Here is a 20,340-nt window from a genome sequence, read left to right on the forward strand (position 1 = left end):
TTATCATGAGTTATACTCACTTGCCCTGAACAAACCGTCCTTGTTTTCCTTTTTTGTTAAGAGTCCCACATCAATGAGGGTATGGAATGTTGTCTCCGCATATGGCTTTGGAATATTCTCACCCATGAGATAACGTTAAGGATTGAGTTGGGTCCTTTAGTTCATTTTCTTCACATGGTATCCAGGCCCATCCTTATACTTGGATTGCCTAATGTTTGGCCCTACTTTAGGCTGTTGACACTCTGACTTTGCAGCCCCGAGTGTGTGTGCAGCTGTTAGAGTCCTTATTGGTTGAGGGTATGGGTTTTGCAGTTAAGGATATGGGTTGTTGTCTCCTTATATGACCTTGGCAATCCTCACTTACGAGCTCTCTTGGGATTGAGATGGGCTCAAGGTTCATTTTCTTAACATGATTCATTGGATATTTTGATTCAAGCAATGAAAATTTTTAACTGATCTTACCTTTGGATCTGCAAGCAAAACATCATCCAGAACGGGACCATTACTATGAACTTCCTGGTTCCTTATCATACTGCTGCTCCATTCAGGCAATCCAACATTCTTAAAGCATAATGATATGTTTTAGATTCTTTTTGTCAAAAAAAAAGGAAGAAAGTAATACACAAACAACTATAAGTAACTTAATCAATTGATTGATAAATCAACTATAATTAAAAATACTTACAGAGAGGATGTAACTAAGATCAAGATGCCGAGTTTTCATTAATGATATATCCCGAGGTCTAAGTATATCCGTGTGTCCAATTATGTCATCCAGTTTCTCATAGCCTAGTTGAGCCAACATGCCTCTCACCTGGGTCAAGGATAGTGGAAAAATAAATTAGCGCAGACAAACAAAGAAGGGCCCCCTGATCAGTTCAAATTAAAAATTTGCAGTAATGAAATCTCCCATGACAGTTAATTTGCTGGTTTTTAGATCATCCAGTCCTTGCTTCCATTTTCTGTTCAAGTTAAATGACTTTTGAATACAGATTACTTCTTCCAGTTCCACATAAGGAATTCAAGACTGCAATCCAAATCATATCAGTTGTATAGAGGGAGAAAATCAATTATTGTCACGGCCAGACAGAAATATCACAGCTAATGCCCACTATAGGCTTAATTTGTGATTTCTATGTCCGTCGCTTGAATCTTCACTGAACAGATTATTGATGTTCCTGAACCAAAACCCTTATCTGAAACTGTATCACGTAAAACCATGTTGCCAGTAAGGTCGGCTACTATCGTTTCTTCTTGGGAGAATTTCCAAATAAAAGATCTCTTGCTGATGGTGGGGGGTAGGTGTGCAAGCTGGCCCGGACATCACGGTTATCAAAAGAGAAAGTTGAGCCAGTAGTATAGACAATATTAGTCTAAGGGGAAATAGCATTGTTGAAGTCTACAAGCATGAACTATCCACATATATGCCTTTATTTTGTATTCTTTGGCATTGCAGGAAATTCGGAAAAAATATGAGACTTCTTGTACGAAGGAAATGAGGATGCAAAGAAGTTTTTGGTGGAATGTGGTAGACAAGAAAGATAAAAGTTCCTACATTTGAAAGGAAATATGTATCCGGAAATTCTCTAATTTCAATGCAGAAATACTGAGAAGTGGGTGTGGAGATTCACTCGGTCGAAGTACTCTTAATGGTGAGAAACATAATAAATACCTAATATGAAATTAAGGAACAGTAGATAGATGTTTCCGGGTGAGGTAATAGATATTATGGGATAGTGTGATAAAGGGGATCACGAAGAGAAGAAATAGGTTCACAGGACACATCGGGTAGCTGTTGGCAATTTATGGAAAAGATACTACTATCCTGGAAGGATATTGGAGTGAAGGAACAACGTCGTCGGAGGCACATTGATAGCATCCATGGCAGTTCAACGACATCAAAGGACATGGATGAGGCTTTAGAAGTTCCGTGAAGACGAGCGACAGGATCTCAAACAAGGAAATTGCAAGACGAGCTCACTGAGCTTCAGTTAGCAATTAAAAGTGTGTTATGATGGAAGAGCTCCAGCCCTAAGAAGATCTTTTGATCAAGTCTTACAGCTATCTGGAGGGCGAAACTGAAGTTCAAGAGGAGGTCGAATGGGCTCCAAATCTACTCCAAAAAGAAGAAATTACAGCAGCCCATAACTCGTGTTTTTTTAACCTAGCTTCTAGAATTTATATTTATAAGTGTTATTTTTATGTTGATTGCTTTGGATTAAGTGTGGGCAACCGCCTTCTATGTCCCTTGGGTATTTTATTCCTATTTAATTTTGTCTTTGACCATCCCCTTCTTTAGTACAATACATGTGTGCTCTGTTCCTTCATATTAACATATTTTGAAGAATATTATTGTTGAGAGTTTTTTTGAACCTTTATGGTAGATTGCTTTGGGATTTATCTTTTAGCCTAACTCTAAACGATCTTTTATTAAGAAAATCCAAGTACATCATGAACAATCATCAATGAAACTAACAAAATCCTTAGGTTGAACTTGACTCTACTAGGACCCAAATATCATAATGAACTAATGGAAATAAACTCTGCTTGACTCTCAACATTATGTGGAAAGGGAGTGGGGATGTGTCTGACATAACTCACAATCTAATGTGGATAGACTAGACAAAATAGGCACCATCTTCTATATCTTGAATAAACTTGAACTACCCAAACGTATGTAAATTAGATTTGGAGGATCTATAACGTGGATGTTATGCATGAATTAGGAGAGGTAAGATAGTAGAGGGCTTATGCAGAGGCGGACCCACGTGGTGCCTCGAGGGTGCACGTGCACCCAGTAATTTTTAAAAAAAATTGTATATATACGTATATATATCCTACTAAAGTGTTAATATATTTAATTGTGCACCCTTAGTAATAAAACTTGTGTGGGTGCACTAGTTTGGAACTCAAATGTTGACTTCCGTTTGGCCCAAAGTAGCGTGTTCGATTCTTGATGGAGTCGTTTGATTTTTTTCATTTTAATTCAGCAGCTGGCAGTCACCTCATCTGACTTTCCCCAATCCCAAGCCCCATATTTCTCTCCCAAATTCCAATTTCCATTTTCCACGTATTTCCCCAAATCCCCCCAATTCCAAACTCCTTTATTTCTCCAAATTCCCCCAATTCCAAACTCCTACAAATTAATCGTACCCAAAGAAAGTGAAAGGAGCAATTTTCAATTTGATGCTAAATTGCTAATAGGTACACATTTCTTCCTTTCATTTTTTTAATTTTTTTATTCAAGTTTTGGTAATATTAATTACATTTAATAGCTACTTGATGCTTGAAAGTTGGTGTGTAAAATTTTAATTTTTTTCTTACTTCTATTTAAGTTTATGGGATTTGATTAAAAATAAATAAATAATTATTTTTACTTATATTCTTGATGAATTTTTTATTTTGTAGGAATTTGTTATTGATTCTTGTGAATTAAAATGGATAGATATTATTCTCCTCAACCAAGTTCAAGTTTTACAGATAATTCTCATCGCCTTATAGAAGAGTTTGATGTGAATTCACTTAAATCCGATCCCGGAGAAAGAAAACCAATTCATGAATATGACTCAACAATACAAGATCAAGTGAGAAGACACTATATTCAATAAGAGCCTTGTCAACCGATTCTTTCTCAATTTCCTCAAACTAAAATTGGAACGAAAATGCATCGATTTAATTCGACATGGTATGAGGGTTCATATTCTAGGTGGATGGAGTATAGTATGAAGAAAGATGCTGTGTTTTGCTTGCGTTGCTATTTATTCAAAAATGATTATGTAAAGGGCAATGCGGGTGATTTTTTCACAAAAACTGGCTTTAAGGTTTGGAATCATAGTTTGGAGCGATTCCAATTACATGTTGGTGAAGTAAATAGCGTCCATAGAAGATGTTTCAGTAAGATGATAGATTTTGAAAATCAATCTCAATCAATTCAAGTTGCTTAGAACAAGCAATCTGAAAAAATAAGAAGTGAGCACCGTACTCGTTTAGAGGCTTCAACTAACGTGGCAAGGTTCCTCTTGGAATTCGGATTGTCTTTTCGAGGTCACGATGAAAGTGAATCCTCCAAAAATAAAGGTCTTTTTCTAGGCTTTTTGGAATGGCTAGGAAAAATGCTTCCTGATTTGAACAATGTTATTTTAAAACATGCTCCAAAAAATGATATGATGACTTCTTCAAAAATTCAAAAAGATATTGTGAGTGCTTGTGCACAAGAAATCGTGAAAGCTATAATTGATGATTTGGATGGAGATTTTTTTGGGATTTTAGTTGATGAATCCAAAGACATCACACCATGAACAAATGGCCGTTGCATTGAGGTATGTTAACAAAAAAGGTAAAGTGAATGAGCGAGTTATTGCTATTGTTCGTGTTGGTGATACATCGACAAAAACGTTGAAAGAAACAATATGTTCTTTGCTTATGAGACATTCTTTAAGTACATCTAAAATACGTGGACAAAGCTATGATGGGGCTAGTAACATGCAAGGAGAGAAGAATGGTCTTAAAGCTTTGATTTTGCAAGAAACTCCTTCGGCATATTGTATTCATTGTTTTGCTCACCAATTACAATTGACACTTGTAGCCGTTGCCAAAAAACATTTGCTCGTAGATGACTTTTTTGCTATTATTAGTAATGTGTTGAATGTGGTAGGAGCATCATTTAAGCGCCGAGATCAACTTTGGGACCATCATGCTGAAATGTTGGAGCAACTACTAGAAAGTGGAGAAGTTCAAAGTGGAAAAGAATTAAATCAAGAACGAGGACTTCAAAGGCCAGGTGACACTCGTTGGGGTTCACATTTTAGAACATTGGATAACTTTATTGTTTTATTTTCATCTATAGTTCATGTGCTTGATGCGATAAAATGTGGAGGCTCGAATTCCAATGATAGATTACAAGCCGGGGCTTTTTTGAGTATGATCAATGAATTTGAATTTGTTTTCTTGCTTCACTTGATGTTGAAGATATTGGTGATGTCCAATAAGCTAAGTACATCATTACAAAGGAAAGAGCAAGATATTGTCAATGCCATGATATTTCTTGACATTACTAAGAAAAGATTGCAATTGTGGAGAGATGATGGATGGGATTCTCTAATGAAGTTGGTGTATTTTGTGATAAACACGAAATTTTGGTACCTAAGATGGATGATTTTCATCTTCCCGGAAAGTCAAAGCGTAGGCCTTTTAGTGTTACTTACTCACATCACTTACGTGTTGAGCTATTTTATGCTATAATTGACTTGCAACTTCAAGAGCTTAATAATCGTTTTGATGTTGTGAGTGGTAACTTGCTCCTTGGTATGGCAAGCTTGAATCCAATGAATGTTTTTACTAATTTTGATAAGGAAAAAATAATCATATTGGCCAAACATTATCCGGATGAGTTTGGTGAATCAAAGCTTCGAGAGCATAGTTACCAACTTGATACTTTTATTATACACATGCGGCGTGGTGATCCTATATTCTCTAATTTGAAAGGAATTGGTGATTTGGCAGAAGCATTGGTTAATGCAAATCTTGTGGAGACTTATTCTCTTGTGTACTTACTAGTGAAGTTAACGTTTATTTTACCAATCGCCACTGCAACGGTAGAGAGAGCTTTTTCATCCATGAAGCATATCAAGAATGAATTGCGTAGTAGTATTGGTGATGCATTTTTAAGTGATTGTTTAGTTTGTTATATTGAGAAGGACATATTTATAAATATAAGCAATGATGTAATCATTGACTGTTTTCAGAATATGAAAACACGTCGATGTCTAGTATGAAAGTACGATCTACTTTTGTTATATTAGTTCAAAATTAATATCATTTGATCATTTTGAAGTTTATACTTTGCCTTTTTTTTTTTAATAATTTTTAAGTTTAAAAGATTCATATGTTAAATTGTGTAGTTGATGTTGACCAAAAAAAATTGTGTAGTTGATAATCGATATGACTATGTTAAATATAATGGTGTACCCCCTATCTTCAAATCCTAGGTTCGCCTCTGGGCTTATGATTCATTCCCTACGCCTATCGTCTATCCCATACTGTGATTTTGCCTAATAAAAGAATCATCAAGAAATATTGTAGCACAATTTAGGGGACGTGTCAAATGACTAACTGATGCAAGATTAAAAGGACGATTAGAGACATATAGAACCAAGTTTAGAGAGACAAGAGAATAGGGAATTCGATCGTCCAACTCCTATTGGTTTTGTTTGGATCCTATTAGGTAAAATAATTGCAGGAAGAGACTGTGAATAAACAATATTTTACAAAAGTGATATGTTACGAGAAATATGATCAAAAGCGCTTGAGTCCACGACCCACGATCCAACGGTACAAGACTGAAATACAAAAAATAAAGATTACCAGCAATAGAAGTATAACAAGCTAAGCAACCGAGGCTACTTGCGGAGATGTATGCTTAGTTGTTTGATACTGAAGGAACCCATTATATTTTCTTTCAGATAAATAAAACCCTCGATATGAACATTTTTGGGTGGTCGACTACACAAAGAATAGCATCATACATTACGCGTGTGCCCAAGTCTATTACAATTACTACACTTAGGTTGAGATCTTCCAAAATGGCCTCCGCCTCATTGATTCTCCATAGACTAAGATGTTCGACTTTCTATGGTTTTAGAAGCGAGAATAGAGAAGTCAGTGGTTGGTGATGAGTCCAGTGTGCGATTGGGAGGCGCGACAAGGCGAAGTGAATTAGAGAATAGTTCATTAATTGTAGGAACGGTAGAACTAGCCAAAATCTCATCGCTTATCGAATCAAGGTTAGTAGTGTTGAAGAGTGAAAAAGAATCATATTGGTGGTTAATGTGATGGGTGCTCTCCCAACATGGACTTGGACACCCCCCCCCCCCTCCCCAGGAGCTACTTTTAAGGTTGAGCTAGACCCAAAGTCCATTTCTTCACATGGTATGAGAGTAGGACCCATCTCACCCAGTGTTGGGCCTCCAAATAAAATTGCCCAGCTCCTGATGTCAAGTCCCGAATGTGAGGGGTCTTGAAAATAAGATGGGTGGTGTCCTTACATAGACTTGAACAACCCTCCTATCATGAGCTAGCTTTTGAGGTTGAGTTAGGCTCAAACCCCAAAGTCCATTTCTTTACAAGTAGGAAGTCCAACAAGTGTTAAAAATTGAAACATGTCTTTGCTACTATTGCTTTTCAACATTCGTAATGACTGGCATTAACCTCTCAATTCCTGCATGAATGCATGTACTTTTCCTATATCTGATTCTTGTTTCTGTATGTTGGTTATCCGATATACCACATCATTAAAATGATGTATGTATATAAAGCACGAGCCTTTTCCCAAATTGAATAACATGTTTGTAGTTATCAAAACAAGAGCATCAACTTAGAAGCAATAGATTATCATAAGAGACTACATAATTTAGCATCCACCTTCTCCCATTGTGCTTTGGCCTTTTAATCTACCTCATTAGATGATATGTACGACTGCTCCTTTAACATGTGGATATAATCTATATTAGTTTCTTAGTTTCAAATAGGATAAAATATATTAGCAGCAGTAAGTATTATAGTAGTTACCAGGAGTTATCTACAGCAGTAACTGTTTTTCTGTATTAGGAGTTATCTTTGTGTTTTAGTTAAAATCGATGTCTGTCGAAGAATTCCGTAGAAGAAAAAATATTAGTATTGTCTTTGTATCCGGAGATTTGTCCACTCCATACGTCTGTTATTGGTTAATGCAGTGTTTAAGATTCTTGCATTTTATTTAACCAGGAAAGTTCTTCTCTTCTTCATCCTAGATTCTATCATTAGTATCAGACCAGTAAGATCTACCATGGTTAACACACGAACCAACGCTTCCAACAGCGAACCCATAATGTCGACTCATTATCAGATTGGCAAACAATTGACCACTATAGTAGCAAAATTGGGAGCCATAAACATTGTAGCGGTTGATGTGGATACATTAAAAGCATAAAACAATCAAAATCAACAATCAACAAGGAAAATCTAAAGTTTTACCAGAAGAGAAAGGGCGAGATTGATAGCACTCGGAGGAGTCCAGAAACACACAAAATGATATTTCCTAAGTAAGAGGGAGGAGATCCGATTCTGAAAGCGGAGAAGTATTTTCAAAATTATTAAACACCTGATAGTTGCAAGGTTGATGTGGCTTCAATGTCCTTGGAAGGAGATGCATTGAATCTTTTTGCTTGGATCTGTGAAAGGATCATTTATTACTGGGATAAGTTGGTTAAGTTATGCAAGAAAATTATTGACCCACTGAGTTTCAAAATACACATGAACATCTGTGTGGTATCCAACAAATTGGATCGGTGTTTTGAGTATAGGTAAAATTTGCAAAACAGGCAGCATGTGTGCAAAATTGGCTAGAACACTATTTGCTTGGACTTTTCCTTAGTGGCCTCAAAGAAGACCTTAGTGTAGACATTAGGATTCACAAACCTCGATCTGTGTATAAGGGCACGAGTCTGGCTTCAAAATATAAAGGAAAACATGGACTAAATCCTTCCAGCAAGGTAACTGCTTGGGCTTCTATATCACAAGCTTCATCAATTACCTCTCCAACGGCTCAAGAATCCTTTAATTTTCAATCATCCCACCAACCAGTTACACGCTCTTTTCAACAACCATCGCTTTCAACCATTAGCCCACTAAATTTTGAACAAAAAATTCGCCGAGAATAAAGCCTATGCTACCTTTGTGGAGACAAGTTTGCCCCTGGTCATTACTGCAAATCTAGAACTTTTGCACATTTGGAGTTAACACAAAAGAAGAACAATGTGCAGAGTGTTGAAGATAACCAGAATGATGACATTTCTCCTACTAATTTGGCAGAAATCTCATTTCATGCACTTCTGGGCAAAGAATCTGCTCCTACTTTGAAACTTCAAGGCACTCATTGCAGGAGCATAGTGCTGATGTTGGTAGACAGTTGTTGGACACAAAATTTTGTTGCAGAAGAAATTGTCACGGAACTTTGGTTGGCAGTCTAATATATCCCTAATGTTGGCATCCAAATAGGCAATTGTGAAATTATTAAATGCAGCAAAGTTTGCCAAGACCTATCAGTAGAAGTTTCTAACTTGGTAATAAAGCACGATTTCTTCCCTTTTTCCTTTGGTGGGGTAGCCATGGTGTCGGGTATACAATGGTTAGCACCCTTGAACACGATACAAGCCAATTGGAACGAAAAGTTTATGATCTTCCAATTGAATGGAAAAACTTATAAATTGCAAGGTGTTCCTCAAAAAACACACACAATAGCATCTTTCCAATTAGCCTTTTCTTTTGAATTACCTTCTCAACCAACAGAATTACCATTAAATGATGAAGGCCCGCTTATTATTTCACCTGAACAAGTTCTGGCTCATCGTTACAGATTTCCGACTGCCAATCCGCAACTCGAGTTATTGATTCAATGGGTCGGTCGACCTCTCAAAGAAGCAAGTTGAAAAAATTATGATCTGTTAGCTGTGCAGTTTCCTTCTTTTGCCTTGAGGGCAAGGTGACTTCTCAAGGGGGATGCATTGATCTCCGTTAGCATGTGGACATAATCTATATTAGTTTCTTGGTTTCAAATAGGATAAAATATATTAGCAGCAGTTAGCATTACAGCAGTTATCAACATCAATAACTGTTTTTCTGTGTTAGGAGTTAACTTAGTATTTTGGTTTAAATAAATATATGCAGAAGAATTTTGTAGAAGAAAAAGTATTAGTATTTTGTATCTGGAGATTTATCCACACTATACGGACATAGTTATTAGTTAATGTAGTGTTTAAGATTTTGCACTTTATTTAACCATTAAAGTTTCATTCTCATCTCTTCTTCATCCTAGTTTCTCCTTAGTCCTTCCCTTTTCATCTACAACACCAGCCTTAGTCGTTAAGTGATCTTGAACACCTTGACCCTTGCATAACAACTCACTGAGGAAGCCCAAGAGAAATAATTGAAATTCCCATCTGAAGTGATCATAAAATTGAACTTCCAATTCGCATGTTTTCGAAGCCAGAAATGTCAAACCTGAAAGACATCCTGTGAAATTTGACTTGAAAGCAGCCTAAATTCTGAAATCAGAATTGCAGTGGCCTCAGATCTGAAATAAGATTGACGATTCCTAGAATATAGACTGGTACGCACAGGAAACAGAGATCTGGTTGTCAGAAAATCCAAATCTCGCCGCAAAAGCCCGTTGACGGAGCCGGAATAGGGTTTCGGTGATTGAAATCCAAACCAAAATTGATGGAAAGGCTCGGAATGACCGGCGACCTCAACAGAAAAAAATCTCTCAAAAGAACATGTTGGAAGAAGCTTCACGCGCCGGAGGTCTTAAGTCGCTCGTGAGGGTACGTGAGCGGAGTTCTCCCAGAGAGTGGAGTGCTTTTCTGGGGTTTTAGCGCCGGAGCTTGCCGAGTTTGATGGCAGTTGGTTTTTGCAAACACGGGAAAGAAGAAGATGATGCAAACAACAATTCAAAGATGCTGAAACTGACGCATGGTGATGCCACTGGATTTCCCAGATTTTTCTCAGTGATGCTCTGACACCATGTGAGAGAAATAATGGAGAAAAATATCATTGACACTGTGTATTTGACATTATTACATTGAGCTCTATTTATAGACACTATATTACAATTCTTTTCAAGTGGCCAATCTATACAATCATATTCCTTTTAATATTAACAAAAATGATCAAAGTAACCATAACATTCTCTCAAATACTCCCTCCATCCCATTTTCTATGTTACCTTTTGACTGGGAACAGTTAAAGATTCTGTGAAGTTTACCAAATTGTCCTGTCTAGAAAAGTTAAAAGGAAAAAAGGAGTACAATCTTTAAAATTAAGTGGGACCAATAAGGGTAAAAGAGGAATTGTGCCTTAAAATATTTACCAAATAAGGAAAGGTGACACTCTTTTTTGGGACGGACCAAAAAGGAAAGTGTGACACATAAATTGGAACGGAAGAAATAATTGAATACTGCAAAGTTAGCCCAGGAAACAAACAACGAAATGAACAGTCTATGTCTTTTCTAAAGAAATATAAAAGATCAAATGTAAAACAGAATTTCTTCAACCACTTTACACAAGTGAGCATAAGATTACCTCTTCGGCAACATACAAAAAGTAGTTAACAAGGTCTCCTGGAACACCTGGGAACCGAGCTCGTAATTCCTCTCTCTAACAGTTTTTGAGAACATAAATGTTAAAAAATTCAAAGATTATCACTAAGCATGATAAAAATGATTGAAAATGGGACATAGGCTACCTGACTGGCAACACCAACAGGACAATTGTTTGTATGGCATATGCGGGCCATTACACAACCTGTGGCTATCATTGCTACCGAGCCAAATCCATACTCATCTGCACCCATTGCTGCAGCCATCATGACATCAAATCCACTTTTAAATCCACCATCAACTCTAAGAACAACCCTTTCTCTTAATCTATTTTCAATGAGTGTCTGCACACAGCATTCAAAGAATGAAAATAGAAAAAGAACAGAGTTACAATGAAGAAAGTATTAAATGCAGCTTATTTCCATGAAAGGGGAAAAATTATGAGATAGACACCAAAAATGGTTCATTTCTACTGTAACTAACCTGGTGCGTCTCCGTAAGTCCAAGCTCCCAGGGACCACCAGCATGCTTAATTGAACTTACTGGACTCGCTCCAGTTCCCCCATCATGCCCTGATATCTGCAAATGATGCAACCACCGAAAGGACTTAGTTTATTATGTGAGATTTTTGAAATAACATCACGCCTCAAGGTTTCCATGTGTTAAGTGTCAGAACTGAATTAGGGATAGGTTGTTGTCTCCTTACATGGGTAATTCTCACCTCATAAGCTAGCTTTTAAGGTTGAATTAGACTCAAGGTCAATCTATTAAGATGGTAGCAGAGCCAAACTCATTTCAATTCTTGGTTACTTTGGGTCTTCGCCTTATTTTGTCCATGCTCCATTATTCAATGAAGGGAGTCGAGGATGAGGCATATTTAGGTCCATACTGGCCGAGGGAACGGACTGTTATTACCTTATAGTTTTGGGTGATCCTCACCTAGTGAGCTAGTTTTGGAGAACCAGTTAGGCCCAAGGTGCATTTTCTTAACACAACAACAACAACAACAACAACATACCTAGTGTATATGCACTTTCTTAACAGGCGTGCAAAAAAATAAATTATAATTAACTTCAAGATTTAAAAATGTTTCCCTCAGTTAAGAAGGGCAAAGAAAACCTGTGTTACCAAAATGATGAAATCTAGAAAGATTTACACAAGAAGATTCATACAATTTAGATAGGTTATATCATGAATAAATGATGTCAAAGATTCATAATAACAGACATCTTTGAAGAAAGCAATCACCTATAGGGAAAACCACATGAGATCGAGTTGAAGAAAGCTTTTCCAAGTTTATACCGTGTTTCTTGCCAGAGTTGACAGTCCAACAAATTTGTAGGTCTCACGAGGGTGCTATCCACTAGGACTTAAGATACAGAAGGAACATTCATGATTGGGAGATGGAAGAATTTCACAATTTGGTAGAGAGTTTGTATGGGCTAGACACATCAAACATGTCTCAAACAACTTGTTGGATGCATGGAGATGGCAGTAGAGTGGTGACGGTGAATTCACTGTTAGCTCTTTTTATAAGAGGTTACTAGTGAGAGAGAAAAGCTCATGATTCCATTTGGATTGCTAGAGCACCAAGGAAGAAGAAGAAAATCATCCATACCACATGGTGTTTCATGTGTAAAAGTGGCGGCGAAAGTGTAGATCATCTCCTTCTGTGAGGTGGCTAGTCGGTTATGGATAGTGGCTCTAAATTTGTTTAGGATGCAATGGGTCATGCCGGGCACAGTGAAGGAGACTTTACAAAGTTGGACTCTTAAAAGAGGGAAGGAATGCATGAGAGCATGGAGCCTTGGCCCCTTGGGTCATGTAGCTCATTTGGAAAGAGAGGAATTGGAGGGCTTTTGAAGGGGTAGAACTTGATTTCGCAAAACTAAAGAGTAGTGTCTTGTATCTAGTTTACTTTTGGTGTACTTGTGAGGTCCCAAAAATTTTATAGTGGATTGGACCTATTTTGTTGAGAACTATATTTTGATTGGACCTATCGTCGAGGTAAGGCTGAGACGAATAGTGTCTATTTCGGAAAACCAGTTCGGATTTATGCCCGGCCGCTCGACGACGGAGGCAATCCACCTGGTACGGAGGTTGGTGGAACAGTATAGGGAAAGGAAGAAGGATCTGCACATGGTGTTTATCGACCTGGAAAAGGCTTACGACAAAGTCCCCAGGGAGGTGCTTTGGAAATGCTTGGAGGTGAGTGGAGTACCGCAGGCATATATCAGAGTAATTAAGGATATGTATGATGGAGCGAAAACCGAGGAGAGGACGGCGGGAGGAGACTCAGAGCATTTCACTGTCCTGACAGGATTGCATCAGGGATCTACTCTTAGTCCCTTTTTGTTTGCGTTGGTGATGGATGTGTTGACGCGGCGTATTCAAGGGGAGGTGCCGTGGTGTATGCTTTTTGCAGACGATGTAGTTCTGATAGATGAGACTCGAGGGGGTGTGAATGACAAATTAGAGGTGTGGAGGCGAACTCTTGAGTCTAAAGGGTTCAGGGTGAGCAGAAGCAAGACAGAGTATGTGGAATGCAAGTTTAATGACGTGAGGCGGGAGAATAAGGTAGTAGTGAAGCTGGAAGCACAGGAGGAATGTAAGAGGGATAAGTTCAAGTATCTTGGGTCCGTGATCCAGAGTAACGGTGAAATTGACGAGGATGTCTCGCACCGTATTGGGGCGGGATGGATGAAGTGGAAACTCGCGTCGGGGGTGCTGTGTGATAAGAAGGTGCCGCTCAAGCTTAAAAGCAAATTCTACAGGGTGGTAGTCCGTCCGGCCTTGTTGTATGGAGCGGAGTGTTGGCCAGTTAAGAACTCCCACATCCAAAAAATGAAGGTGGCAGAAATGCGGATGTTGCGCTGGATGTGTGGACTGACTAGAGGGGATAGAGTTCGGAATGAGACTATCCGGGAGAAGGTTGGTGTGACTTCAGTGGAGTGCAAGATGCGGGAAACACGATTGAGATGGTTCGGACACGTGAAGAGGAGGGGCATGGATGTCCTGGTCCGTAGGTGTGAGAGGCTAGCGTTGGATGGTTTTAGGCGGGGTAGGGGTAGGCCGAAGAAGTACTGGGGTGAGGTGATTAGGCGGGACATGGAACAGTTACAGCTCACCGAGGACATGACCGTAGATAGGAAGATCTGGAAGACGCGAATTACGGCAAAGGATTAGGGCCAGTTTGGGTCGCTAGTGTAGGGAATTACTTGGTGGGGGTTTTAGTCCTGTTATGATTCCGTGTTCCGTGTTCCATGTTTTATTACGAATCTGTGTGCTTTCCTCTGTTTTATAATACTTATGGGTGCCGTATTTATGTTATGTAATCTGCTTCTGTGTTTTACTATGTGTTTGTGTGGTATCTCGTGCCTTGAGCCGGGGGTCTTTCGAAAATAGTCTTTCTACTTCATCAGAGGTAGAGGTATGGACTGCGTACATCTTACCCCCCCAGACCCCACTAGCTGGGAATACACTGGGTTTGTTGTTGTTGTTGATTGTTGTTGTTCTCTCCTTTTGATGTATGTACACGGGGTTCCCCAAAATGTTAATAAAATTACTTACCTTACTAAAAGAAATAAAAAATGAGATAATGTTAATAATCATCTACTACATTGCAAGATACATCAGATATAGAGAGAACACAAGAAAGAGCAAAAAGCAAACTTTAGATACTACATATTTTTTCAATCATTAATGATAGATACCAAATATGACTACAACAGGTACTACATATCGATTGTTACACGGCTGAATAGCCTCCTATTTATACATGAGAGTAGCAGCTGTATTGTATAGTAACACAATGCCTAGGACTCCAATCATATATAGCTAATTACATACTTATGCTAAGTCTACTACCGTATATGTACTTGAACTAGGATTTCTAATCCTTATGAAACTCATTTTCATTCCGCCTCATGCTTGAGGTTGGCAGTGATGTATCATCTACTACATGAGTGAAATAGTAGTATCACTCCTAATCCTGATGTATTAGAGATAAGCCCTCACCTTCTTAATCCTTACGATGTGATACAACACCAAGCTTGCCCCGTAAAAACTGAAATTGCTGCTTTGTCAATGCCTTCGTAAAAATGTCAGCCACTTGAGTTGCCGCTGGAACATATTTAGTGACCATTGCACCAGCTGCAACTCTCTCGTACAAAATGATAGTCTAGTTCAACATGCTTTGTGCGAGCATGGAGAATGGGATTACTGGTGAGATGTAAGGCATAGATATTGTCGGAATAAAGGACTGGAGGAGAAGCAAGTGATACTCCGAGGTGTTGTAACAAATGAAGAATCCACGTGGTTTCAGCTGCAAGAGAAGCAAGAGCGTGATACTCAGCTTCGGCACTAGATTTTGACATGGTATGTTGCTTCTTAGACGACCAGGAGGCGCAGTTAGCACCTAAGAACACACAAAGTCCTGTTGTTGATCGAAGAGTGATAGCACATCCTGCCCAATCTGCATCTGAGAAGCCAATAACCTGTAATGACCTGGAAGTGATTTGAAGTCCAAAATTTATAGTCGCAACAAGGTAACGAAGAATAAATTTCACACCTTAACAATGTTTAGCTGTAGGAGCTTGCATAAACTGACACACTTGATTGACAGCACGAGTAAGGTCAGGATGTGTTACTGTAAGATATTGAAGCCCTCCAACTGTACTTCAATAATCAAAGGCATCATGGGAGGTCCAGTTGTGAGATGAAATCACTCTTCTGTGACAATGGTGTATGGATTGCTCTAGCACAGTGCATCATGGTCTTTTTGAGAATGTCCTTAGCATATTTCACTTGTGACTAAGATAGGTTCCATCTATATATGGCACAACTTCAATGCCAAAGAAAAAAAGGGAGACTTGCCCAAATCTTTTAAGGCAAAGTGAGTATCTAGTTTGGAGATTTAACAATTATTACTGTTGCATTCCTCAACAATTAAGGACCGTTGGCTGCCTTCAAAAACACTAACACTGTTACATTAAATTGTTAGACTCTAACCCTAGTGCTCTACAGCTCACCTAAGAAGTTTACCAAGTCATCTATCTCCTCTATACAACTTTCTTTACACCAAAAAAATAAAGACACTAAACAACTCCATTTTATATCATGGATGGACTTGATCTTATCTTCAAAACATCTTCCTGTCCTTTCCTTCCATAATGACCACCAAATGTACGAGGGTATCACCCTCCCCCATTTTCTCTGTCTCTTGCTCCCCCCTCTTCTAATCCGGCAACTCATCAGGTCAGTTGTGCGTTCAGGCATGATCCGCTCTTGTCTTTGTGAGGCTGAAAAACAAGCTCCAAATCTGAGTGGTGAACTTAAGAGTGTAAGAATAGGTGATTGTTTGTTTCCCCATCTCATTACACAAGAAACATCTGGTCACCACTACTCTCCCCTTCTTTTGTAGTACTTCATTAGTAAGACAGAGCTTCTTTACTACTAGCCATGTGAAGCATTTTACCTTAGTTGGAACCATGCTCTTCGAGATTCTTTTCCATATCTCTAACCTCTCAGTTCGAGCTGCATTATTTTCATTTTTGTAAAGCCTACTCACAGAAAAGATGACATCCGTCTTATGTTTCCAATTCAGAGAATCAATTTCAGTAACTGTGACTTAGAAGTCCTCCACCAATTTCAACAACTCAACCACCCTTTCCACTTCCTAATCATTTAGATGTCTTCTAAAATTCAGATTCCAACTTTGAGGGGACCAACACTGATTGATATGAACTTCAAGATTGCTACTTAAGGTCATTAAATCAGGAAAAGCTTCTTGGGGTGTAGTTTGCCCGATCCAAGTATCTTTCCAAAACTTGGTTCCGTCACCATTGCCTACCCTAATTCTAGAGTCTGCATGCAGCTTTGACCAAAGAGTCCTAATAGTTCTCCACACTCCAACACCATAGGTATCAAACTCTCTAGAGCATCAAAAAGTATCCTGTCCAAATTTATGAGAGATGACCTCTTTCCAGAGTAAGGTTTCCTCCTTGCTGAATCTCCATAACCACTTCATCGAAAGATTGCTATTTTGAATTTTTAAATTTCTGATGCCAAGTACCCCCTACATTTTCCTCAACTGAACCACTTCCCACTTCACCAGGTTATATCCTCCCCTTTCTTTTTTCCCATTCCATAAAAAATTCCTTCTTAATCTATTCAATCTCTTCACCACTCTGGTCGGGATAGGAAATAAGAACATCACATAAGTAGGGACAGGATCCAAACCTGAGTTTATTAGAGTGACCCTCCCCAAGGGAAATCCTGAGACATCCAATGGGCGAGCTTTTCTCAGTTTTTTCCACAATATTGTTCCAAATCTCCACATCCTTATGTCTACTCCCAAGTAGCATACCTAGATAATCAGTGGGAAGGTTTGTCACTCCACATCCTAAGAATTGTCACATAATCTGAGTGTTAGGAACTTCTTTTATGGGAAAACATTCCTTAGCCCTAAAACAGCTTCAAATCACCCTTAGCCCTAAAACAGCTTCAAATACCACCAGTAGTACTCTAATGAAACTAATCTACTCCTTTTCCGCTTCACAAAAAATAATGGGGTCGTCTGCATATAAAAAGATGAAAATTTTCCAAATCCCCCATATTATCACCCCGTATCTGGAAGCCTTTGAGCCAGTTATTTTGGGTTGCAATATTTACCATACTACTGAACCCTTCCATTGCTAAGATGAATAGAAAGGGGATAAAAGATCTCCTTGTCTCAACCCTCTTGTAGATGGAAAAAAACTAATAGGTTCTCCATAAACCAATAAAGAGAACTGGATGGTTTTAATGCAAAAAATCATCCACCCTAGCCATCTATCCCCAAATCCCAACTGTTTTAAAATGCTCAGTAGATAGTTCCAGTTTACATGATCATATATGACTTTTGAATATCCAGCTTACACATCACACTAGCCACTTCCCTTCTAGTTGTTGCGTCAATGCATTCACTAACTCTATCAAGGTTGCATCCATAATTTCTCTCTTTAACAAAAGCCATTTGGTGCTCGTTAACCAAGTTGTCTATCACCCTCTTCAGCCTTTCTGCTAGATCTTCTGCAATAATCTTGTAGACTACTGATATCAAACTAATAGGCGTGAAGTCTCTCAATTCCACTGCTCCTCCTTTTTTGGGGAAAAGGACTATGTACGTGGCATCCATGTTTCTTTCAAACACTTGATGCTCATGAAAATATTGCATAGTTCCCATCAAATCAATCATGATCAGGTTCCAAAAAGTTGGAAGAAGTTCATATTAAAACCAACAGGGCCAGGTGCCTTATCAATAGCACATGACTTTATGCACTCCCATACTTGTTCATCCTCAAAGCTCCCCTGCAACCATATTTGATCTTCAACAGAGATCACATTCGTATCATGGACATTGAACTCGGGTCTCCATTTTTCAGTCACTTTATACAGGTTCTAATAGTAATCCAGAATAGCAACTTCTATTGCTTCAGGTTCTGTGATATTTCGCCCCTCCAGTTCCAGAGAATTTATGTGATTATATCTCTCATGTGCATTAGCAACCCTGTGGAAGAATTTGGAGTTTGGTCTCCAGATTTCAACCATTGCACTCTTGATCTTCATCTCCAAGCTATTTCCTCCCTCTTTGCCACCTCCTCAAATTCTAGTGCTAGATGTGACTTCTGAAGGACCTCACCATTAGTGAGGCTTCTCTGCTCCTGAAAAACTTCAAAAGAGCTAATTTGTTTAGAATCTCCTTTCTTCTGCTTCCAGTTCACCCGGATGATTTTACTCCACTGAATTAGCTCCTTCTTAAGAAGTTTTAGTTTGTTAGCAAGAACAAAAACAGGTCCACCCTACTTAGGATGGAATTCCACCAACCACACACTTTCTCCTTAAATCCTTCCACTTCTAGACACCAATTCTCGAATCTAAAAGAAGACCTCTTAAGTTCCCAGTCCCCACAAGTCAGCATGATAGGGTTATGATCAGACCCTATACTTGGAAGCACGTTCTGTTTCACTTGTAGAAAAATATCCTCCCAATCAGCTGAGTACAGAAACTTGTCAATTCAAGAAGCACTTCTATGATTGTCCCCACTTTTCCATGTATAAGACCCTCCAAATAAAGGAGAATTTACCAGCTCCAAATTATTTATGCTATCAGAAAATTCAGACGTAGCCCCTGAAATTCTGTGACAATCAACTCTCTCGGCTATAAATCTAGTGACACTAAAGTCACCACAAACCACCCACTTGCACTCACAAATGTCTTGGCCACCAAAGCACTCCACAACTCCCTTCTAATCACCTTGCTGCAATATGCATATACAACACTGAGTGACCAAGTCAGCTCTTGGTCAACTCCGGTGAATTTGCAAGTGATCACTTGTCCCCCGACTTCTACCAGTTCCCCTTTCCATTCCCTCATATCCCACATAATCAAAATCCCCCCACTACTACCCCTAGCTTTTAAATGTGTCCCCCCCCACAACTGTTAGCCAATAGCTCCCCTAGCACACTCTTCACATCTCCCCCTAATTTTGTTTCTATCAAAACATGAATATTGGCCCTCCATTGGTGTAAAATTTGCTTCACCAATCTCCTTTTATCAACCCCATAACATTCCAAGACATGATTCTGATTTTCATTGATCCCCTATATAAGGTCTCCTCCCCTTTCTTAGCTGACTCCTAGGTTCTCCACCCTTGTACTTTAATTCGGAAATTAGGTTCCTCACTTCTTTTGGCACCAACTGGTTATTGTTGATAGACTCCATTGTAGGCTTTATCCTTTGCTCCAGCTTTACGAGTAGAGCTTCTTTTTCTTTTTCAAAGTCATCAAAAATAGCTCCAAATTCCTTGCTCAACTTGAGAATATTTTGTTGAACCCATGAAGATACCCTACCTGCTACCTCTGTATCACAATTACTAGAAACGCATTAAATAGGTGTTCATTCCTCCAATCGTATCAGTTGTTTATCTCCTGCTTTTACCTCCTCCTCCATTGTCCCTACTGTCCCATTTTTTGTGCTTACTTCTTGCACTGCTTTTGAAATTTGTGTTGCACATCCGATTGGAGTTGAATTCTAGAGTTGCATGTCATCAGCAGTCCCTCCTCACCGTTCTATCTCCCTTATTTCTCCACTGCAGTTGAACGTGCAAGAGTTTTCCAGCTCCATGGTGTTTTCAAGGTTGATATTAGCTTTTTCAGTAAAAGGCTCA

The 20,340-nt window shown here is 38.8% G+C and overlaps 1 protein-coding gene across 2 annotated transcripts in view; it reads right to left on the minus strand.

The window, feature by feature from the left end:
- Positions 1-20,340, minus strand: part of LOC107852264 (ferredoxin-dependent glutamate synthase, chloroplastic) — a 105,527-nt gene that overhangs the window by 12,137 nt on the left and 73,050 nt on the right. The window contains 5 exon segments of one of the 2 annotated variants that reach the window (NM_001324694.1): positions 463-561; positions 686-814; positions 11,116-11,190; positions 11,279-11,476; positions 11,616-11,711. In NM_001324694.1, the coding sequence (NP_001311623.1) occupies positions 463-561; positions 686-814; positions 11,116-11,190; positions 11,279-11,476; positions 11,616-11,711 (597 nt within the window). 2 annotated transcript variants of the gene reach the window in all.

Source organism: Capsicum annuum, chromosome 3 (genome assembly GCF_002878395.1).
Source record: "Capsicum annuum cultivar UCD-10X-F1 chromosome 3, UCD10Xv1.1, whole genome shotgun sequence".
Taxonomy (NCBI): domain Eukaryota; kingdom Viridiplantae; phylum Streptophyta; class Magnoliopsida; order Solanales; family Solanaceae; genus Capsicum; species Capsicum annuum.